This window comes from Lineus longissimus, chromosome 19 (genome assembly GCF_910592395.1).
Source record: "Lineus longissimus chromosome 19, tnLinLong1.2, whole genome shotgun sequence".
In the NCBI taxonomy this organism is placed as follows: domain Eukaryota; kingdom Metazoa; phylum Nemertea; class Pilidiophora; order Heteronemertea; family Lineidae; genus Lineus; species Lineus longissimus.
In genome coordinates, this window is record NC_088326.1 from 2,745,070 (window position 1) to 2,764,027 (window position 18,958).

At 43.1% G+C, this 18,958-nt stretch overlaps 2 protein-coding genes across 7 annotated transcripts; both read left to right on the forward strand.

Moving 5' to 3' along the window:
* The first annotated feature begins 350 nt into the window (after positions 1 to 350).
* LOC135502782 (serine incorporator 3-like) lies at positions 351 to 10,345 on the forward strand. 5 transcript variants are annotated; one of them, XM_064795882.1, is made up of 12 exons: positions 351 to 543; positions 1,032 to 1,196; positions 1,651 to 1,841; positions 2,233 to 2,312; positions 2,560 to 2,697; positions 3,461 to 3,721; positions 4,100 to 4,262; positions 4,474 to 4,559; positions 5,386 to 5,409; positions 5,696 to 5,710; positions 8,152 to 8,296; positions 8,566 to 10,345. In XM_064795882.1, exons 1-12 carry the CDS (start codon positions 511 to 513, stop codon positions 8,702 to 8,704), a joined length of 1,440 nt encoding a protein of 479 aa, XP_064651952.1. In that variant the 5' UTR covers positions 351 to 510; the 3' UTR covers positions 8,705 to 10,345. The 5 variants fall into 5 exon arrangements, with proteins under 5 accessions (XP_064651952.1, XP_064651953.1, XP_064651955.1 ...); XM_064795883.1 differs by lacking the exon at positions 5,696 to 5,710; XM_064795885.1 differs by lacking the exon at positions 5,386 to 5,409.
* A 1,410-nt stretch (positions 10,346 to 11,755) lies between these two features.
* Positions 11,756 to 18,403, forward strand: LOC135503472 (sialin-like). Of its 2 annotated transcripts, none has more exons than XM_064797059.1 (10): positions 11,756 to 11,883; positions 13,454 to 13,539; positions 13,943 to 14,127; positions 14,565 to 14,801; positions 15,047 to 15,230; positions 15,760 to 15,884; positions 16,317 to 16,466; positions 17,042 to 17,174; positions 17,471 to 17,712; positions 18,014 to 18,403. In XM_064797059.1, the coding sequence occupies exons 2-10, from the start codon at positions 13,476 to 13,478 to the stop codon at positions 18,230 to 18,232; spliced, it is 1,539 nt and encodes a 512-aa protein (XP_064653129.1). In that variant the 5' UTR covers positions 11,756 to 11,883; positions 13,454 to 13,475; the 3' UTR covers positions 18,233 to 18,403. The 2 variants fall into 2 exon arrangements, with proteins under 2 accessions (XP_064653129.1, XP_064653127.1); XM_064797057.1 differs by lacking the exon at positions 16,317 to 16,466 and adding an exon at positions 16,500 to 16,652.
* The last annotated feature ends 555 nt before the right edge of the window (positions 18,404 to 18,958 follow it).

The following is an 18,958-nucleotide window of genomic DNA, read 5'->3' on the forward strand; positions in this document are numbered from 1 at the left end:
AGGTTTAGCTGACCCATAAAGGGAGACTAAAGGCAGCAACTAAGATAGGTAGGTATAGTCACGCACCCTCTTCTCCCCCCCCCCCCCATGGATCTGCTCCTGCCCCAAGCACGGGCTGCCCCCCCCCCCCCCCCCCCCCACCCCCACCCCCCAACCAGTCCGCTTAACTTTAATTCTCTCTCATTCGTCTTACGCACGCGGTGCAAATTATTCCCGCCAATAGAATTTCTCGCCCACCAGCCTGGTTTGTCTCAGCACCGATAGTGGCGCTCCTCGGTTCCGAAGTTCATAAATTATGCAAATGAGTAAACCACCCTCAGCTCATTAAATTTTAGGTTTTCCGGATTTAACCAAATCGCGGTATTCGCCATTTGCGTGTGACTTTGCGTCAACAGAGAGAAAATAAATACCAGATTTTTCAAAGAAGGAAAGTGATAGGACAGTCCTCGTCTGCCGTTATTTAAAAGAATAGCTACTAAGAGTTAACGTCAACACACAGGCATATAGACAATGGGTTGCATCGTCGGCTCGCTAGCGGGCACAGTAAGTTGGGTTGAAAACTTCTGTCATAGGCCTAGTTTTAAGTTATATAGGCTAGTCACAGTGTCATTTTCACTTCCTAGTTCGTCATCATCATTCATGCATTCCGACATTCATTACATCCTCCTCAATGCCTCCATCACTCACTCTGGACCGTCTGGTCAGCTTGAGGTTGTGCGATATAGAATGGCCACTTTTTAATGGGAATTAACTTCATGATGGCATGGCGTAAATGGCGATACACTACATTATACACAAAAAGGACAAAAGGGGAAAGTGGTGATATACAATAGTATGCAAGATTAGAATATAGTAAGGTTTACCCGCTAGTATAGTTATAGCCTGCCCTGGGTCTGCAAAACTAGGGAGGGTCAAGGAAGCCTACATGTACGAAACTATGAACCGTTAATATTTTTTGGCCAATTTTTTACTAGAAATACTTGTAATTGTAGAGAATATCCTCGACCTCACTAGTGTTGATTCCATTTCAGGTTGCCTGTTGTTTCTGTGGCTCAGCCTGCAGCCTGTGTTGTTCTTGTTGCCCGTCATGTGCCAACTCGGCCGTTACCAGGATTGCCTATGCAGTCCTGCTCCTCCTTGGTACTATCGTGTCCTGTATATTCCTGGCCCCAGGGCTGCGGGGAGCCTTGGATAAGGTGAGTTAATGCGGGTAAATCATTCCAGGGTTCTCCACTGAGGTTTCTCAATGTAGGGAGGTTTTCCAGAAGCAAGGTAGGATGACTAGCAATTTAAGATAGGGTGCCCCAAATATAAACCCTTTACAAAATTGTAGAGCAAAATACATGTAGGTTGGCTGCTTCAAAGGGATGCTGGTAAGTTGCAAAGGCAGGGTGGTGATCCCCTGACAAATGGCCTTGTGGAGAACACTCTCTTCTAAATTTGATTGGAGAAGTTTATCATTGGTGTGCGAGTAGTCGCTGTAAGCAGCAACTAGACTTGCTAATTTCGAGGCTAGAACTCTTGTGAATTGTCTTTGGTCCAGTGAACCCCTCTACCTCCAGTCTTGTGGGTCTCCTGGCCAGAGACCAATCACTCGCGTGATCTGCTTCAGTACATCTCAAGTGGTTTTACTATCCCAATATTTTTCAGATACCTGCATTATGTAGTCCAGCTCTTATAGGAACAGGATCAGTGTTGGACAAAACAACGTGTGATGGTATCGTGGGATACCTCTCCGTTTATCGGGTATGTTTCGGAATGGTGTGCTTCTTCTTCTTGTTCACGTTAATCATGATAAACGTGAAGACGTCGAATGATCCAAGATCCAAGATACAAAATGGGTAAGAGGATTGTATTTTTACCCTTTTACTAAGTATTCATAAAGACTAAGTCTAGTGTTTATGAATTCTTGCTATAACCTGTTCTGCCATTCGGAAGAGTTTGTTCAGAAAAGTGAGACTGTTTTGAGCTAACCACTTTTGGCCTTGTTGTTGTGGCCAATGAAGGAGTTTGTCCAGTGTAGTAAGTGTTTGGAGCCTGGCCATTCAACCCGCTGTTGTAGTTGTGGGGATCACGGCACTGACATCATGAATTGAAAGACTCTGACAAAAAGATTGATTTGGTGAAAACAAATCCACACCAGGCACATAACAGACTTCGGCGTCTTTCTTGATGTTCTTCAGTTGTTTCAATGATACGGTAGAATCTTCCACTTGCTCATTTCTGTTTCAGATTTTGGTTCTTCAAGTACCTGATCGTGATCGGCATTATCGTTGGTGCATTCTTCATCCCGGCTGGAGCATTTGGAACAGGTATTCCACCTCAACAGCAGCATGGCACTCTGTACACTCTATTGAGCACTCTGCACTGTGCCTCATTTTTGTGGCAGCAGCTATGGTCATATCAAGATAGTTATTGCTATTTTTTGTCTTTGACATCCAGGACCAGGGTTTTCAATCCAGCAGGTTGTTAACTCTTGATTTAAACGGCATTGCAAATCTTCCCTCGCTGCCCATTTTGAGATTTAATGATTCCGATTCATGATATTTTCTTTTTTAGTGTGGATGTGGTTTGGTATGGTAGGGGCTTTCTTCTTCATCCTCATCCAACTTGTCTTGCTGGTGGACTTTGCACATGCCTGGAACGAAAAATGGATCGGAAACTATGAGGAATCTGAAAACAAAATGTGGTATGGAGGTAAGTGTTATCCTGGGTCAGTTTTTTTGCGGGTTTTAAGGCTCCAATCAGGAAAAATCTTGTGAATTCAGATTTACAGTATTCTTATCAAATTGAAAGTCTTGAATGGGGGATTTTATGCTGGAGCTGTGTGGTTCATATGAGGTTTAAACACAGATGAACCAAGGTGGCTTTCAAGGACCTGAAATTCTTGGCTCTTCACCAAACGAGCGTTTGTTGGATCAGATTAAAAGGCATTGTCCCATGGACCTGAGTGCCTATCCCAGGGCAAGTAAAATATCCCACAGTGGTGGACAGTGGGCTATAGTGGACTCTGTACCTCTGGCTAAATTTAAATGAGCTAATGACGGGTTTGTGTACTCCTGAAGGCTTCGAAGACAAAAAAAAAATTTGAAAAGGTTATGATGAATGATAAAATATGGCTATTAAGATAATGAATATTTTAGTAAATTGTCTTACCCAATTGTTTCCTCTTTTATAGGGGCAGCGGTAGTGCAGTGGAAGAGAGTCGGCCTCATGATCAGGAGGTCGTGGGTTCGACTCCCGGCCGAGTCACTGCTTAGTTCCCCCACTGGTCGAGTTCAAGTGAGCACCTTCTGGTTGCTCCTTGAAACCCCTGATTGATTTCTGTGGAGACCGGGATAATAATATGATATCCCAAAGCGCTTTGAGCGAGAACTATAGTGTCACGGAATTGTACTATATAAAAGACTCATTATTATTATCATTATTATTAGTATTATTATTATTATTATTATTCCAGGTCTTCTGTTCTTCACCATTCTATTCTACCTACTCAGCATCACGTGCGTTGTCCTCTTCTACGTGTTCTACACCCAACCAGACGGCTGTTCGCTCAACAAATTCTTCATCAGCTTCAATTTGATTCTGTGCATCATCGCGTCGATCGTGTCGGTCCTCCCCAAGATCCAGGAAGTCAATCCCCACTCTGGTCTCCTCCAATCGTCAATCATTACAATCTATGTGATGTACTTGACGTGGTCGTCCATGACGAATCAACCAGGTCAGTATTCCAACACCACAGTTCACAGGGATAGTCTGCCTTGCTTAAAACAAATTTCGAATTCATTTGAAAATAATTTTTCCATAATTTTTGCAAAAAAAGATTTGTTTGGAATATATATACATGGTAATAGTGGAATGACGTCTCTCTGGAAAGATGTCCCTTTACAAGCTGTTCTCGGTACCTGGTGGGGGGCTTATTCCACGATGTCACATAGTTGAAAACACACTTAAAAAACCTCAGCGATCCTGGTCAAATCTCCCTGCTGACAGAACAAGGTGGTCGGCCTGGAGCCGGCATGAAAACATGTTAGAATCCTTTGTCGGCTGCGTTGTAATCATAAACAGGGTGTTTTAATTATAGCTTTTATATTTTTAGATCGAAGATGCAACCCCAGTTTGGCTTCGATCATTAATCCTGGTCAAATGAGAAACATAACAAACTCTACCGCAAACCCTAATGGTGAAAATTTCAAATTTGAATTCGACTATCAGAGTGTGATGGGCTTAGTAATATGGTTCATTGCTGTTCTTTACTCGAGGTAGGTCATCGCAGTGTCTAGTCCTGTCCTCAGGTTTGGAGAAGATTATTGATGTAAAGCAAAATTTTAAAGAAGCTAAGTGAAACAGTGTTAAAGGTGATAACACTTACTTCATTTTGTTGTGGCTACTAGAGCAAGAGTACTGTGATTGATATTTTTCTTGATGCACATGTCACTTTCAACTCAATATGATCCACTCGTTCCATTTCAGCATCCGATCAAGCACCCACAGCCAGGCGGGGAAGATCACGATGCACGGTGCGGAGAAAACCGTCATCGACGGGGAGACAACATCTGGTCAGTATCTTACACCAAACATTCAAATTAGAATATACCGCATGAAGTCTTGTCTACTTTTGTTTAGTATTATAAACAAACCATTTGAAAAGGCAAGCATTTTGCATGAAAATTTGTAGCTGAACTGGAAATTTTTCTTATACCGGTATGTGATGGAAATAGATTTGTACGTTTGGGAGATGCATGTTTCCCTGAGAAGTAGTCCTCACTGTCTGCATGCTTCATATGTGCAACTGTCTTGATTTAGCTAAAGTCGGGGTCATTGCTTTTTTGGAAGCACAAAACCTCATTTGTTTCTGTCACAGAACAACCTTGGAAAGGAAGGTCTGGAGGCAGTCCGTGTTGCCATGCTCTACCGATAGATTTTCTGTTAAAAAAACACGTTACATTGATTATGAGACAGGCTTTGTTTTGCACCTGCACGCCTTGTATTCTTTCCCTTTTCGACAGGTTCACATATTTTATTTTGATGTCTTTTCGTCGCAATCCTTTTGTTTTGCTTTTGTACTTGGTGGTAGTCTTCATTTTTGCTTGAAATTTTTGGCTTCAAAATAAAATAATTCGATCAGGCTGGTTGGTTATGCTACTTTGTGTCAAGTTAAGTAAAAATCTTGACGGATATAAATTCAACAGGTTCTAAAATGCTCGTTTCATCTTCTCTATAACCGGTGATGCCACGTTCCACAGAATACTAATCAGGACACCTCTCTATAAAGGACTGCACTTCTCAGTCCCTTAATGTCCTTAATAGAGAGATTCTGCTGTACTTCATCAATGCTCTGACACAACTTTCTCTGAATTATATGCTTTCTTTCTATGCTTACAGAGGAGGTGATTTTGAGAGAAAAAGGTACAACTGATGTAATGACTGTGAAATGGAGCCATGGTGCTATGATTACCCTGAATTTGGTTATGGTACCATGGTTACCTGTCTGGCAATTTGCGAGGGCCTACCCTGACCAGACTTCCAACACGTTGAGCTGGAACAGCATGCCTTGGGGTTGGGTACTTTGTTTCAGGCAGAAATGCAGTAGCATCATTGGCTTGATCATTCAGTGACTTTGGAATATCAATATGAAAATGTCAATAACGTTGAATTAATATTCTACATTTCTTTCGATTTGTTTTGTGTGCAGGTTATGGTAACGTAGGTGAGCGAGTGCAAAAATTAATAGGCTTTGGTGATTGGAGGGAGATTCCTCCCTGCATGAAAATCTTTAGCTCCCCTGCACATAGTCCCTGGCTTGCCAAGACTTATCACACATGTCTAGGTTGATAGCTATCTCCTGCAGATTTTGGCTTATGGGTGCGTGTGGTTTGAGTCGTGAGAGGGGAATGCCAAATGGTTGGATGCAGCATAAATGTGTGCCTGTTTTATGCTAAACCTTGTAGTTGTATTTTGACATGTTTGAGCATTTGAAACCATCGCGTGCAGCACTCCATTACCAGGGATTGACACTAAGAAACTTGAAGGCACAGTGAAGTGTTCAGAAAGAGGGACTAAGTGCCTTGTTTTGTTGATTACTGTTGGCTTAACATGATTTGAGGTCGTGGGCGGGGGGGGGGGTTCAGGGGTTGGCAATACCTGTTGGAGTCTTGTCAGTGTTGGCCGAGTCGCTGATTGCGAAGATAAAGCAAACTTTCTTTGAATGTTGATGTTTCAATAACACTGTTTTGCATTTGTTTGGTTGATGATATTTTTCTTTTCTTTTTTGATGGTCTTTCGTGTTTTCATTCTTGATTTGACTCTGGTGTGTTACTTCCCGAATTACTGTGTCGGTTTGTAGCTCTCCATCAACACTAACAGCGTTCTGTGTCCTTGTCATTTTCCCCATCACAGGCGCAAGGCAAGACTTCAGGGTCCAGCTCATGAACTTGTTGACTGTGTCTGGGTACACAGCTGTGTACTGAATATCTTTCGCGCTACCCAAATAATCTCTCACAGAAAACCTTTAGACTAGCCTTGATCTCTCGCAGAAAACCTTTTGCATTTCATTTTCCCCATCACAGGCGCAAGGCAAGACTTCAGGGTCCTGCTCATGAACTTGTTGACTGTGTCTGGGTACACAGCTGTGTACTGAAAATCTTTCGCGCTACCCAAATAATCTCTCACAGAAAACCTTTAGTCTAGCCTTGATCTCTCGCAGAAAACCTTTTGCTGCTTGGAGCAAAGAGTTATGTAAAGAAATAAGATAAAAAGAAACTATTGAAAATTATGTGACATGCACCTGCAAATGCCCACTGTCTTCTGCTTCCACACTCCTCAAGCCTTTATCCTCTTTTACCAGCAGTCTGTTTCATATTCAATGTAACAATGTGTTCAAAACTCCTAACAATGTTATGATTTAAAGTTGCTTTTGTATTTTTCACAGTTGGGCATGTTGAGGCTTGCATGCCATGTCCATTTCTGCAGATCAAGGATGGCCTGCTTGTTCATTTCAGATTTTGCTATTTTTGTTGCCCACAGTTGATACGACTCATTGGGTGATATGAATAAAGACTAGCAAATGCTTTTACTCCGGTTTTGTACAGGAAGGCCTAGTGTAAATGTACATGGAGATTTAGATAAAAGCATTTGCTAGTCTTTATTCATATCACCCACTGATTAGCCTTACTTTTAACCCTTAAGGACTCGGGGAATGGTGCAGATTTGTATTTTTTCAGAAATTGTTTTTCTTTCTGATGTGTATTTTGGGATCATTTGGTCTGTTTACACTGGTTCATGCTGAGGGAACTGGGTGTATAAATGTACAGCTCACTGAGATTGGTGGTAGGGAGGTCAGCCTTAAGGAGTTCTGTAGTGTAAAGGAAGAAAGGCCTCTGATATTTTGACCAAAAATTGAAGTTTTCCAATTTCAAAACATTTTCTCGGAAATATTTTCAGGATCGAAAAAATATCGGGGTATGTTATTATTTGGTGAAGCTGTCTGTAAAGTTCTATCTCAAACAACCAGTGGCTTTAACCTGACCTCACATTTTAACCCTCACTGCTTTTATTTTGTTAATTTTTACACATTCTGAGTGAAGGCACTTGCTAATGTTTTTAACAAATTTTAACATTGGTGTAGGTCTGGTAGGTGACTGTAGTTTAGTTTGCTGCCAAATGGATATATAATGCTGATATTGGCTGATATGAATAAAGTCTAGCAAATGCCTTTACTTCAATTTTGTACAGAAAGGCTTTGTGTAAATGTACATGGAGTTTTAGATAAAAGCATTCGCTAGTCTTTATTCATATCACCCATTGTAGTTGTATCTTTCTCTTCTGACATTGATACTTTGTTTTTAAATAGCTTGTTTATGATAATAGATCTGTCCATATCATTACATCAGGACCAACAGATGTCAGCCCTCTCTGTACCATTCTACGAGTCCATCAATATAATATCTTTTTTGATCATTTATCTGTTGAGAAATCTTTACTGTGATAACGACTACACCGCTCATTTAGTTCTTATCCATCAAAACGAAGTTTGAGATTTTGCTGTAAAAGACCTCTGAAGTCCTTAATCAGTCAATGACCACTATTTTAGCAGCCAGCATCATCCTACATATCCTCTGCCACCAGTCACGCCCTCTTTCCATCTTCCAGGCTCCAAGGATGCGGACAGCGAGGCTGCCGACAATAAAGTGGTTGACGACGAGGAGGAATGCGTGAAATACAGCTATTCTTTCTTCCACTTCATGTTTATGCTGGCGTCGTTCTACGTCATGATGACGCTCACAAACTGGTACAAGTAAGTAATATAAAATATGATAATAATGAGTCTTTTATATAGCGCAATTCCGTGACACTAGTTCTCGCTCAAAGCGCTTTGGGATATCATATTATTACCCCGGTCTCCACAGAAATCCATCGGGGGTTTCAAGGAGCAACCAGAAGGTGCTCACTTGAACTCGACCAGTGTCGTAGTTTCCATGTTGAAGTCGGCATCACAGGATCCGTAATTGCCAAGTTTTGTCCGGAAGAAGTCACATGATCTTCATATCTTGATTACCTTTCCAGGCCGAGTTCCGACTTCAAGACGCTGAACGCCAACCTGCCATCAGTCTGGGTCAAGATCGTCTCCAGCTGGCTGTGCATGGTCATCTACATCTGGACCCTCATCGCCCCGGCCGTGCTCACCGACCGTGAGTTCGACTGACTAGAGCAGGACCGCTACAGACATATTGATGGGGAAATGCTGTAGTGATGGACTTGAGAGCAAAATCTAGGGCCGGTTATTCAAAACAATGGGATTTTTAGTGTTAGTGCGTAGTTTTCGTAACATCTTGCTAAAAACGACCGATTTAACTCAAAGATATTTAAATTGATGTTTGGAATAACTCTACCCTGAATGCTGTAGTGATGGAATTCGGAAGAGAAATTTGGCCAATGATTCATGGAGCAGATCACAGGTGCTTGAAGATAGGAGAATCATATCGATCGTTCAGTCACAAGTTAATGGATGAACATAATCAGAATAATTCTAAACATATTACTCTTATGTCAAAGTTTTACATGTAAACATGTTTTCTGTAGCTGATCGATCACTGATTAATTTGTTGATTCTGATATCCTCACACGCCTGTGACACATCCGGGACCTCATGATGTAATGGAAATCGGAGAGAATATCCTGTGATCTGCATGGAGAATGTATATAGACACTTTCCTGTACAAAATTAGTAGTACATGTGTTCATAGGTGTGTCATTGCAGACTGTTTATTAACCCTTGCACAACTGTACCCGGTATACGAGGTCCGTACACTGCGTACCACTGGCCCGCAATAATCGTCACCAGCCTGAAGTTGGCTTCTTATTCCTCATTCCCTATTCCCTAAATTTTCCCTATCACAGTCCCTTTAAGTCTTGGGTTAGTTACGCCTGAAAGAACAAGATGGCAGCACTGCATTCAGTTCAATGCACACCTCGTGCCTAAGAGTGTGTAATGCTAGCTTTTTTACAATGAAACTTTTTCTTAGCCATGTTGGGATCCAGGGGTACGGTACTCTTCAACACCCCTGCGATAGCGAAAGTGACTTGGCGTACCTGTTTCTTTTGTGAGAGCATTCAGCGCAAGTGTAAAACTATTTCTGGACTCGGAGCACCAGCCCTTCTTGCTACCACGTAGAAAATCACAAAATTTACAATTGTGTTAGAGTAAGAGTAAAATTTGTTTAAATGGCTATATGTGTAAAACATGCACATCATCAACATAGTTTAGTGTAATCAACTCTCTATAGATGTAACTTATAATCATTGTGACATAGTGTATATATGTTTTATTCACCGTCAGCAGTGATATTCTTGGTACCAAAATTTGTCTGCCGTCGATTTTAAATCCAGTTGTAACTATATATATATGTACTTTGAAAGTTGGATTGAGGGACTGAAGATTTTCATTAAATTTAAATACGATTTATTCTGTTTTTTTTCACCGTTTTGTTGCAAGTCCATTTTGTACGTTAATGAACACAATATTGTCCCTTTATCTTTGTATACCTACCCTTGGAGTAATAGAAATATTTTAAGGCACATGGGCTTGTTAAAGGGGAAACTTTGTCTTCTTAAAGGGACAACATTGACATTAATTGAACCACAAAAAACTGCGCCATTTTAGAGAAAAAATTTCGGGGGAGGGGGTTTATGTTATCACTTCTTGTAACCTGGTTGGTAACAGGCCAGCTATAATAAGCATGGAAGTCTCATTTTATATAATTTCTGGAAAATTTCTTTGTTTATCATCGTGAGGTAATTTATGTTATTGTGCTTGATATCATAATAAATACGTTGGTAAAAACTACTAGTGTTGTCATTAGTTCTTCGCCAGAAATAGCATTCCGCGATAATGAGGTCACTGCCGCTGCTGCCCTCTATTTCCCCATCGCTGAATTACAGGCAATGTCGGACAAACATGCGGTTTAATTTCGTAATGGATTCAGGTTTTCTAACTAGGGCAGTTAGATTCAATCTGGTACATGTCCGAGTGTTGGAAATACTACATAATTGTTCTGAATATTTCTCTCTCTGACTCTATGGTATCATTCATGCTAAAAACAATGCAGGGTCAAAGATAATTGACTTTGAAATAAGCTCAAATGCGTAGAAATAAGTGTCGATGTCCGACTGTCACGTGACTAAAACGTCATCAATATCTTATTCAAATGACCTTGTGAGCTATAAAAAGTAACGTCCCGGAATGAAATTGGCAAATCTGCGCTGTGCACAATGAATACTTGTCGTGACTGATCATAACTATTCACTACCCTCTGCTTCACCTCCAAAACCCAGATTGGTCATGTGACCAAGTTTGACCAATCCGATTGGTCAGGTGACCAACCTGGACAATCCAATTGGTCAAGCCAATTGGTCAGTTGATCAACCTGGTCAGTAGAGTAGATCAAGACAGTTGGTCAGTTGATGACTGTTTGCAATGGGTGCACTGTACAGCATTATGAACGCTGTGGTCATCCCGACGATCATCCTGAACTTCGGTGCAATACTCGGTCGTGTGCGGCGAGGAGAGCGCACATGACTGACTCTGGTAATGGCGGTTTGCCCCAAGATGGAGACCTGGACTGGACTAAACACTGGAGACCTGATGGATCCGCCCAGCTGCGGATAAGTCCGTGTGTTGCCGCATCGCCAATAGACTCCTTTGCACTCCATTTCATCGTCTGATCGTCCCTCCTATCGGGCGACAGGACGAGCGGTCCACTGCATCCGTAATCTCGTAATATTGAAAAGATGCAAAAACCTTTGTTTGCCCATAATGGATTTGTCCCGCATTATCGGACTATTGCATACGATATCATACGCATATGTTACATGACTATACTCTATAGTTCCATTGATAGATTAAGAAATCGAAACTGGATAACTAAAGTTCCCGTCTGTGGGGGTTAACGCCGAACGAGCAGGTTTTACACCGTTTTAATTAAAACAAATTGGAATTGGCTGGTTTGGCTGGTTTGGCTGGTTGGTTTATGGCTTTTAATAGGACTCCGTGCATCCAATTTCGAGATAGAGCTGAACAGCAAGCCATGTGGTGCATCAATCCATTCGACTGTTTGTTCCCCGCATACATAATTCAGACATGGCTTTAGAATTGTATAGGCTTATCATACCCTTTTTAAACAGCATGTACGCTCTGTGAATTTATGATGTTGCATATTATCATAAAATGTCATATAATCATTTACATGTAGTTTACTACCTGCTGGTGAAGGAGAGGACCGCTCCGTACGTAGCTTGACTGGAACGGCGATATGGACATGTAGCTGTCTGAGGCCTATATAAATCCATCATGCTGAGCCACTGTCGGAAACAGTTCTAATCCAGGTTAAGATTTCAATTTCTTTTCTTTGTTTTCCCATCGAGCCCCCCCCCCCCGTTATGTAAAATCCCCATGGCCACACATGCACCTCCCACTCCACTTCAGTATAGGCAACACCAGTGACAGTGGGTGAAGCTGGGTTGTCTCTGGCCTGGGAAACCCTTCGCCCACTTCATGCAATAGGCATTTCGACATTGTTTACCAGTCCAGTGGCCAGAGAGGTACCTTAACTCAGTGGGTGTAGCCAGGTTGTCTGGTCTGAGAAACCCTTCGCCCACTGCAAGCATGAGGCACTTGGACATTATTTACCAGCCCAGTGGCCAGAGAGGTACCTTAACTCAGTGGGTGTAGCCAGGTTGTCTGGTCTGAGAAACCCTTCGCCCACTGCAAGCATGAGGCACTTGGACATTATTTACCAGCCCAGTGACCAGAGCGGTACCTTAACTCAGTGGGTGTAGTTAGGTTGTCTTTGGCCAGAGAGGTACCTTAACTCAGTGGGTGTGGTTAGGTTGTCTCTGACCAGAGAGGTAGGCCTACCTTAACTCAGTGGGTGTAGTTAGGTTGTCTCTGGCCAGAGAGGTAGGCCTACCTTAACTCAGTGGGTGTAGTTAGGTTGTCTCTGGCCAGCGAGGTACCTTAACTCAGTGGGTGTAGTTAGGTTGTCTCTGGCCAGAGAGGTATCTTAACTCAGTGGGTGTAGTTCGGTTGTCTTTGGCCAAAGAGGTCCCTATAACTCAGTGGGAACATATAGCTAGGTTATCTCTGGCCTGGAACCCCCCGCCCACCCACTTCATGCAGTAGGCATTTAGACATTGCTTACGAGCCTTCAGATGTGTCTAACTGGGTGAGGTATTGCTAGCTAGGTTGTCTCTGGCCTGGGAAACCCTCCGCCCACTTCATGCTTAAGGCATTTGGACATTGTTTACCAGCCCAGTGGCCAGAGATGTATATGTTATACCTACCCCCGGCAGTGGGTATAATTATTTTGTCTCTGGCCTGGGAAACCCTCCGTCTGCGATAGAGAGACCTCAGACTAAGTAATTTTAACAGTGAAAAGCAAGGACGTTTTGGCTCTTGCTATAAACCCGGGGACGTTTATAGTCGAGGACGTTTTGACTGGGCCCCTGCGCAGTCCATATCGTTCACGAGACCGGTCCACTGTAGACTCCCGGGATAATCCGTTGCGTCATCCTAATGGGATCTCCTTGTGGTGAGGAATGAGGGCGGCCGGTCGGCCGGCCGGCCGTCCGGGGTGTAGTCCACTGCGTCCGGAGTGTAGTTTTACTGGACACCCGGAGAAGGACTCGTTTTGATCCGAAAAACAGAAAACCGGGATATGCAAGGTGATCAATACTGACCTTTCAAAAGCATGTAAAGTAATTCTCTAGTTTCGCACGCCTCACGTCCACTGTATTAAGCCAGTATATATATCAGGGAATAGATCACAAATACAAGTCCAAGAATGATAAAGGTTGCGACGACTCATCAATCAAGCTCTTAGGTCAGTGACCGCATTTACAATCGCAGGAACAATTGATGCTTCATTTATGTCATTGTATATTTTCGATCTTTTAGGTTTGTTTCGAAGGATCTGAAGATGGTTGAAAACGTCGATGAAAAATCACGACTTATCTTGGCCGAATTAAACGGCAAACCAAAAGGTAAGGTAGACGACACTTCAGAATTTGGTCCCGGATGGTACATCCTGACGTAATCACGGTTTTAAATATACTCCGCCTCTCGATATTTCAAATTTTGTATACGATGTAGGAGTGTCAAAAACCTGTATCACAGGATGGGATGGTACGGTTTGCGCATACAGCAACGACGTTGCTAGCCCAGCCTCGATCCGCTGGGACGAAGTTTTGGCCTCTGACTGTGGGCGAATGTTATATACGATCCGCGTTAGCAGGTCATGTGATGAAAATGAACGCACGTGGTCAACACTTTGCATATCAATGCAAAATATGGATGTAAAATAGCAAGATTAAGTTAAAAGCATTATAAGCAAGGTTCCGCAATTTCGCCGTAACGTAACCAAAGGGTCTACGACTTCTACTTCAGGATGCTGTCAACGCCACGTGCTCTCCGTCTTGGGATTCCTTGGGTTTTTCATGTCATATGTCTTGAGAGTCAGTTTCAATGTGGCACTGGTTGCCATGGTAAACAAGACACAAACAGCGAATACGTCACACCCGTCAGAATGCCCAGTTGATGTGCATGACAATGGTACAGCTGATGATTCATCTGTGAGTACAACCAGTGCCTTTGGCGGTTAATACAACACTATTGCCTAGTCCCGGAACCTCGGTTTAGTTTGAGGCTAGAGCAACAGCAACCGTAAAGCGAATTTCAGCGAATCAAAGTCTCTCCTGTATGACATATACGTTTACGTAATTGTGACGCGACCATACGTACAACCGATACATACGGATACGTCAGACGAGGACGAAATTCACCACTGCTGAAACTCCCTAATAGCATGCCTGAAAACCGGCGAGCTATATGTAGATTGAACTAATCTTTGATTTCAAGTGAATTTATATCGATATGTGGTTAAAAATTGCTGATACATCCGTATCGTACATAGAAAGACGACACCTGCATTAATTTTTGGTGATTGTGCAATTTGATTGATGTGGTTTCTCTATTTTACCAATTGTAATTGTTTTGTTCCTCACCCCAGCCAACTGGTGAATTCGACTGGAGTCCCCAGACCCAAGGCACCATCCTTGGTGCCTTCTACTATGGTTACATGATCACCCAAATTCCCGGAGGTATCATCTCAGAGAGATTTGGCGGCAAATGGCCATTTGGTGTCGGGGTCTTGCTGACCGGTATCCTGACTTTACTTACACCAGTTGCCGCCAGGACTGATGTGTCGCTGCTGGTTGTGCTAAGGGTTCTTGAAGGACTGGGTGAGGTGCGTATGTGAGTGCAGATGATTATGAGTTTGCGTGTCGAGTTCCCTAACTTGCCGTCAGATGGCTCTTACCACCCAAGTTATTAGTTTCACTTTGAAATACGTGAAACTACTGCATGAAATGAAACCTGTTGAGAAGGCCATCTGTTGAAATTTCGTTAGGAATTGCGCTGTTTGAAAATTGCGCCAAACCAAATTACCATTTACTTGTTAATCATTTATGGCAACCTACCTCTATCTTCCAGGGAATTACAATTGGAGCCTACTACGCTCTCATTGGGAAATGGTCACCGCCACTGGAGAGAAGTTTCATGGTTTCCCTTGGTTTCGTTGGGACGGAAGTGGGCACAGTCGTAGCCATGCCGATCACAGGGTGGCTCTGTGAATATGGCTTTGACGGGGGCTGGCCCTCTGCATTTTATATATTTGGTGAGTTTTTCCCATTATTCCCGAAATTCACAAACATTCAACAAATGTTTAAATGTTCCCATTGCTGCAGTCAACTTCGTTCGCATTCCAATGGGATGAATCTGAAATTAGTTTATATTCAAAAACCATTTCGGAGGCAGAGAAAAACTGTTTTTATCGTAATAAGTAGAGCGCTAAATTCACAAAAAAACCAAACGTTCCTGTAAAGCTATAGTTGCTCTTCAACAAGACATACTGCATTAGCAACCAGAAAGTCCTGTTTTAAGTTGATGATTTGTATCCTAGGTGGAAGCACTGAATAGGTGAGGTTTTTGCCACCTAGGAGCCAGTAGCTGAACCAGAATAGCTTGAGTATGTATGGGATAATCTCATGATTGAAGTCGACATGACTGTATTTGTGGGAACTTTTTAATTTATGTGATGACTGATCACCTTATTCATCAGAAGAAAATAATCTTTCCTCTGCCCCGTTTTTGTATTTGGCTTTTGATTTGGCTCACGGTCCACATTTCTCGTGCTGTTCTTGCAGGCTCTGCGACGTGCGTGTGGTTTCTCTTCTGGGCTGTCCTCGTTTCAAGTTCACCGGCCGAGCATCCCCGGATCTCAGAGGAAGAAAAGAAATACATCATAAAGATGATTGGTGATTCAAGCAAGGTATAGGCCAATTTGCTGACCGAAAAAGCCTGGTTGCCAGTGGTTGCATGACGTCAAAGGTTGGCGCCGGTTTAGTTGAATGCAGTCAATTTCGTCATCCTGATCGTCTTCGATTTCTCAATATACCGTTCGACAGGAAGAGGCGGATCCACTGCGTCCGGTGTGTAAACTTGCGCCACTGCGGTTTCACAGACAGTTATAACACCGACTTTCTCAGTAAACCAGTTCAAATTTAGCAATGTCACCTTTATGGGAAAATGCTCTATGGTGTGTCACAAACTTTATGGGGGCAGTGCTGCATGCTAGTCTGGCTGGTCTGTCGCCTTTTATATGGGAAGAGGCTCTAATCTGTCACAACCTTTATGGGGACAGTACAAAGTGCTCTAGTCTGTCACCCCCTATATAAATGGATAATGATCATTTTCGTTGCAGAAACTACCATTTCCATGGAAAGAACTCATGACTTCTCCGCCCATCTGGAGTATTTACTCAGTGTCTATAGGGTGGTGTTACCTCTTCTATACGATTTTAACCGACCTCCCGACCTTCATTGACACCATCCTACAGTTCGATATTAGCAAGGTATCGTTATTTTCAGCTTTTCTTGCATTTTAGACCAAGCTGGCCGTGCCATGGAAAGCGCTCCTCACCTCCCCTACCATCCTAGCGTTCGTAATGCTTCACACAAGTGCTATGTACCTCTTCTACACAATTCTGACAGACCTTCCGACCTACATGAGCACAATCCTGCACGTTGACATTGGCAAGGTCAGTAGAGAGGAGGAAAAGTGATGATGATGGCATGTTATATTTGCATTGGTCGCCTCGTCTACTGTCGGAGACGAAAATGTCCCCCTGGAAAAAGTATCCGGTCCTATAAATGTATTCCGACGAATTGCAGTACATGCATGGTTCTATTCAAGATAGACCACGACTGTACCCCAGAAATTTAAAGCGCATTACAGAATCCTTTGTTCCCCGGCCGTACTTTCCTAGGAAATTTCACACTTTGTCTTTGGTTTGGCTTGGTAACTTCGACTTCCCTTGAGTACTATGTCTCTATAATAGTGAGATTGCGATTCCCTCTTTCACGGATACGTATGCACCTGGTTGGTATACGAAAGCCTGGCTCTCAACCTCCCTACCTCTGTTTTCAGAATGGCGTGTTGTCGTCGTTGCCAGCCCTAGCCTTCGTTATACTCGGGTTCACTTCCGGTTACATCGCCGACTTGATCCTGGCTAAAGGCTATCTGAGGTTGGTGACCGTGCGGAAACTTTGTACAGCAATTGGTACGTAAAGAAACTGTTGGATGCCTTAGCATCTGTTACTATGGCGAAGCTTGGTGTGTTAAAAACGGAGTGTTGGAACGCCGAGAGAAAACTTGACCGGAAGTCTTCCTAAGTGTACGCAATACGTTGTGTATTGCTCTTCCGGTTGAAAATCCTTGAGGGGATTGCCGAACCAGAAATGTCTCAGGAAGCGTCCTCGACAGCATCATTATCATGCGTAATCATGTCACCAACATTCAAAGGACACATGAGTCGCAAAACTGAATCTGCCCACTTTTTTCATTTCATTTATTAAGGAATGTTCTTGCCGGCTGCGGCGATAATTGGCGCCGGTTACATCGGCTGTAACTACATTCTCGGGGTCGCCCTGCTGACCATCAGCGCCGGTCTCCAAGCCGTGGCGCTTTCGGGGTACTATTCAAATCTGGTGGATATAGCACCACCTTTCGCGGGGACGATCAGCGGTATTGGGAACACATTTGGGACGGCCGCGGGCATAGCGGCTCCGGCGGTGGTTGGGGCGCTGACCAATAATAATGTAAGTAAATATTTGCGCCGATTCTGAGTCGTGAGTTCGATTCTTCAGTCATGCATGCATGGTTATCACCGCGTTATCTGTATGCATTTTCCCGATAGCTTGTCATATGAGAATACTACATGTACATAGAAGGTACTAGGCGTATCCATCATCGCAAATTTACCAAAAACGCCAAGGCTCCACGCATGGTGCTAACGGAACGGCAGTGGCGTGCGTCGTTTTCATAGAAACGACCACCAAATAAGATTATATAAATCAGTCGGCGTAAGCCTTCAGTAAAATGTTTATGACACATTTCCAGCAAACACAAGAACAATGGCGGATCATCTTTCTGATCGCGGGTTTCCTGAGTATGGTGTCCTCCATTCCTTATCTTATATTCGGCACAGCGGAGCGTGCACCGTGGAGCTTTGAGAGAGAGGAAAACGCGCCAACGAAATCGGGGTTGACGGCATTGGCGCTAAACACGGCAAAGAAGAAGAATAACGATGAGGTGCGTTTACAGGAGAATCTCTCGTGATGAGTGATTAAACAATGCTTGTGACAGAGGAGATAAACGGGGGAATCCGTTCTACTGGTGTAGTATCTCACCCCGCGACCAGAAAGACCACGATGTACTAATTATCAACCTAAAGTTTATTCCTTGTTCCTTGTTTACTCCCTGAACAAAATAAATACATTTTGATGTACATTTTTAGACATTCGTAACTTAGTCCATAAATAGTTCTAACATCTATCAGCAGGTCACCCGGCAGAACTTGCACCGTTTACATGGATAAACAACAACAACAGTAATGATCAAAGACCCCACAATTAGGTTACACGTGATGGAAATGCCGCGAAAGATTACAAGAGCAAGCTATCTTGATTACAATATACAGATGTATCAGTAGTTTCTTGTCCGCTAGGATTTTATTTGCCGTCCTTTCCAATGGCGTACCTGGAAGGATGGAATAACACCAGTTACCAGTTACTCGAAACTAGTAAGCACTATATGCGACTCAGCCAAAGAAAGGTTCCCGCGAGCACCCCAACATCGGTGAAGCGACACACCTATGGCGTAATCAGTGGCTCTCATCGGCATTACTTCGTCACAGGCCCGGGTCGCTTGCACGCTCAACAAGACGGTGAAAAGATTAGAAATCATAGCGTTAGAAGGATAACTATTAGTTGCGAGGGGGTACAGAACAATACTCTTCGCCTCAAATCTGCATACAGTAAAACACTAATTATTGTTTTAGTTTCA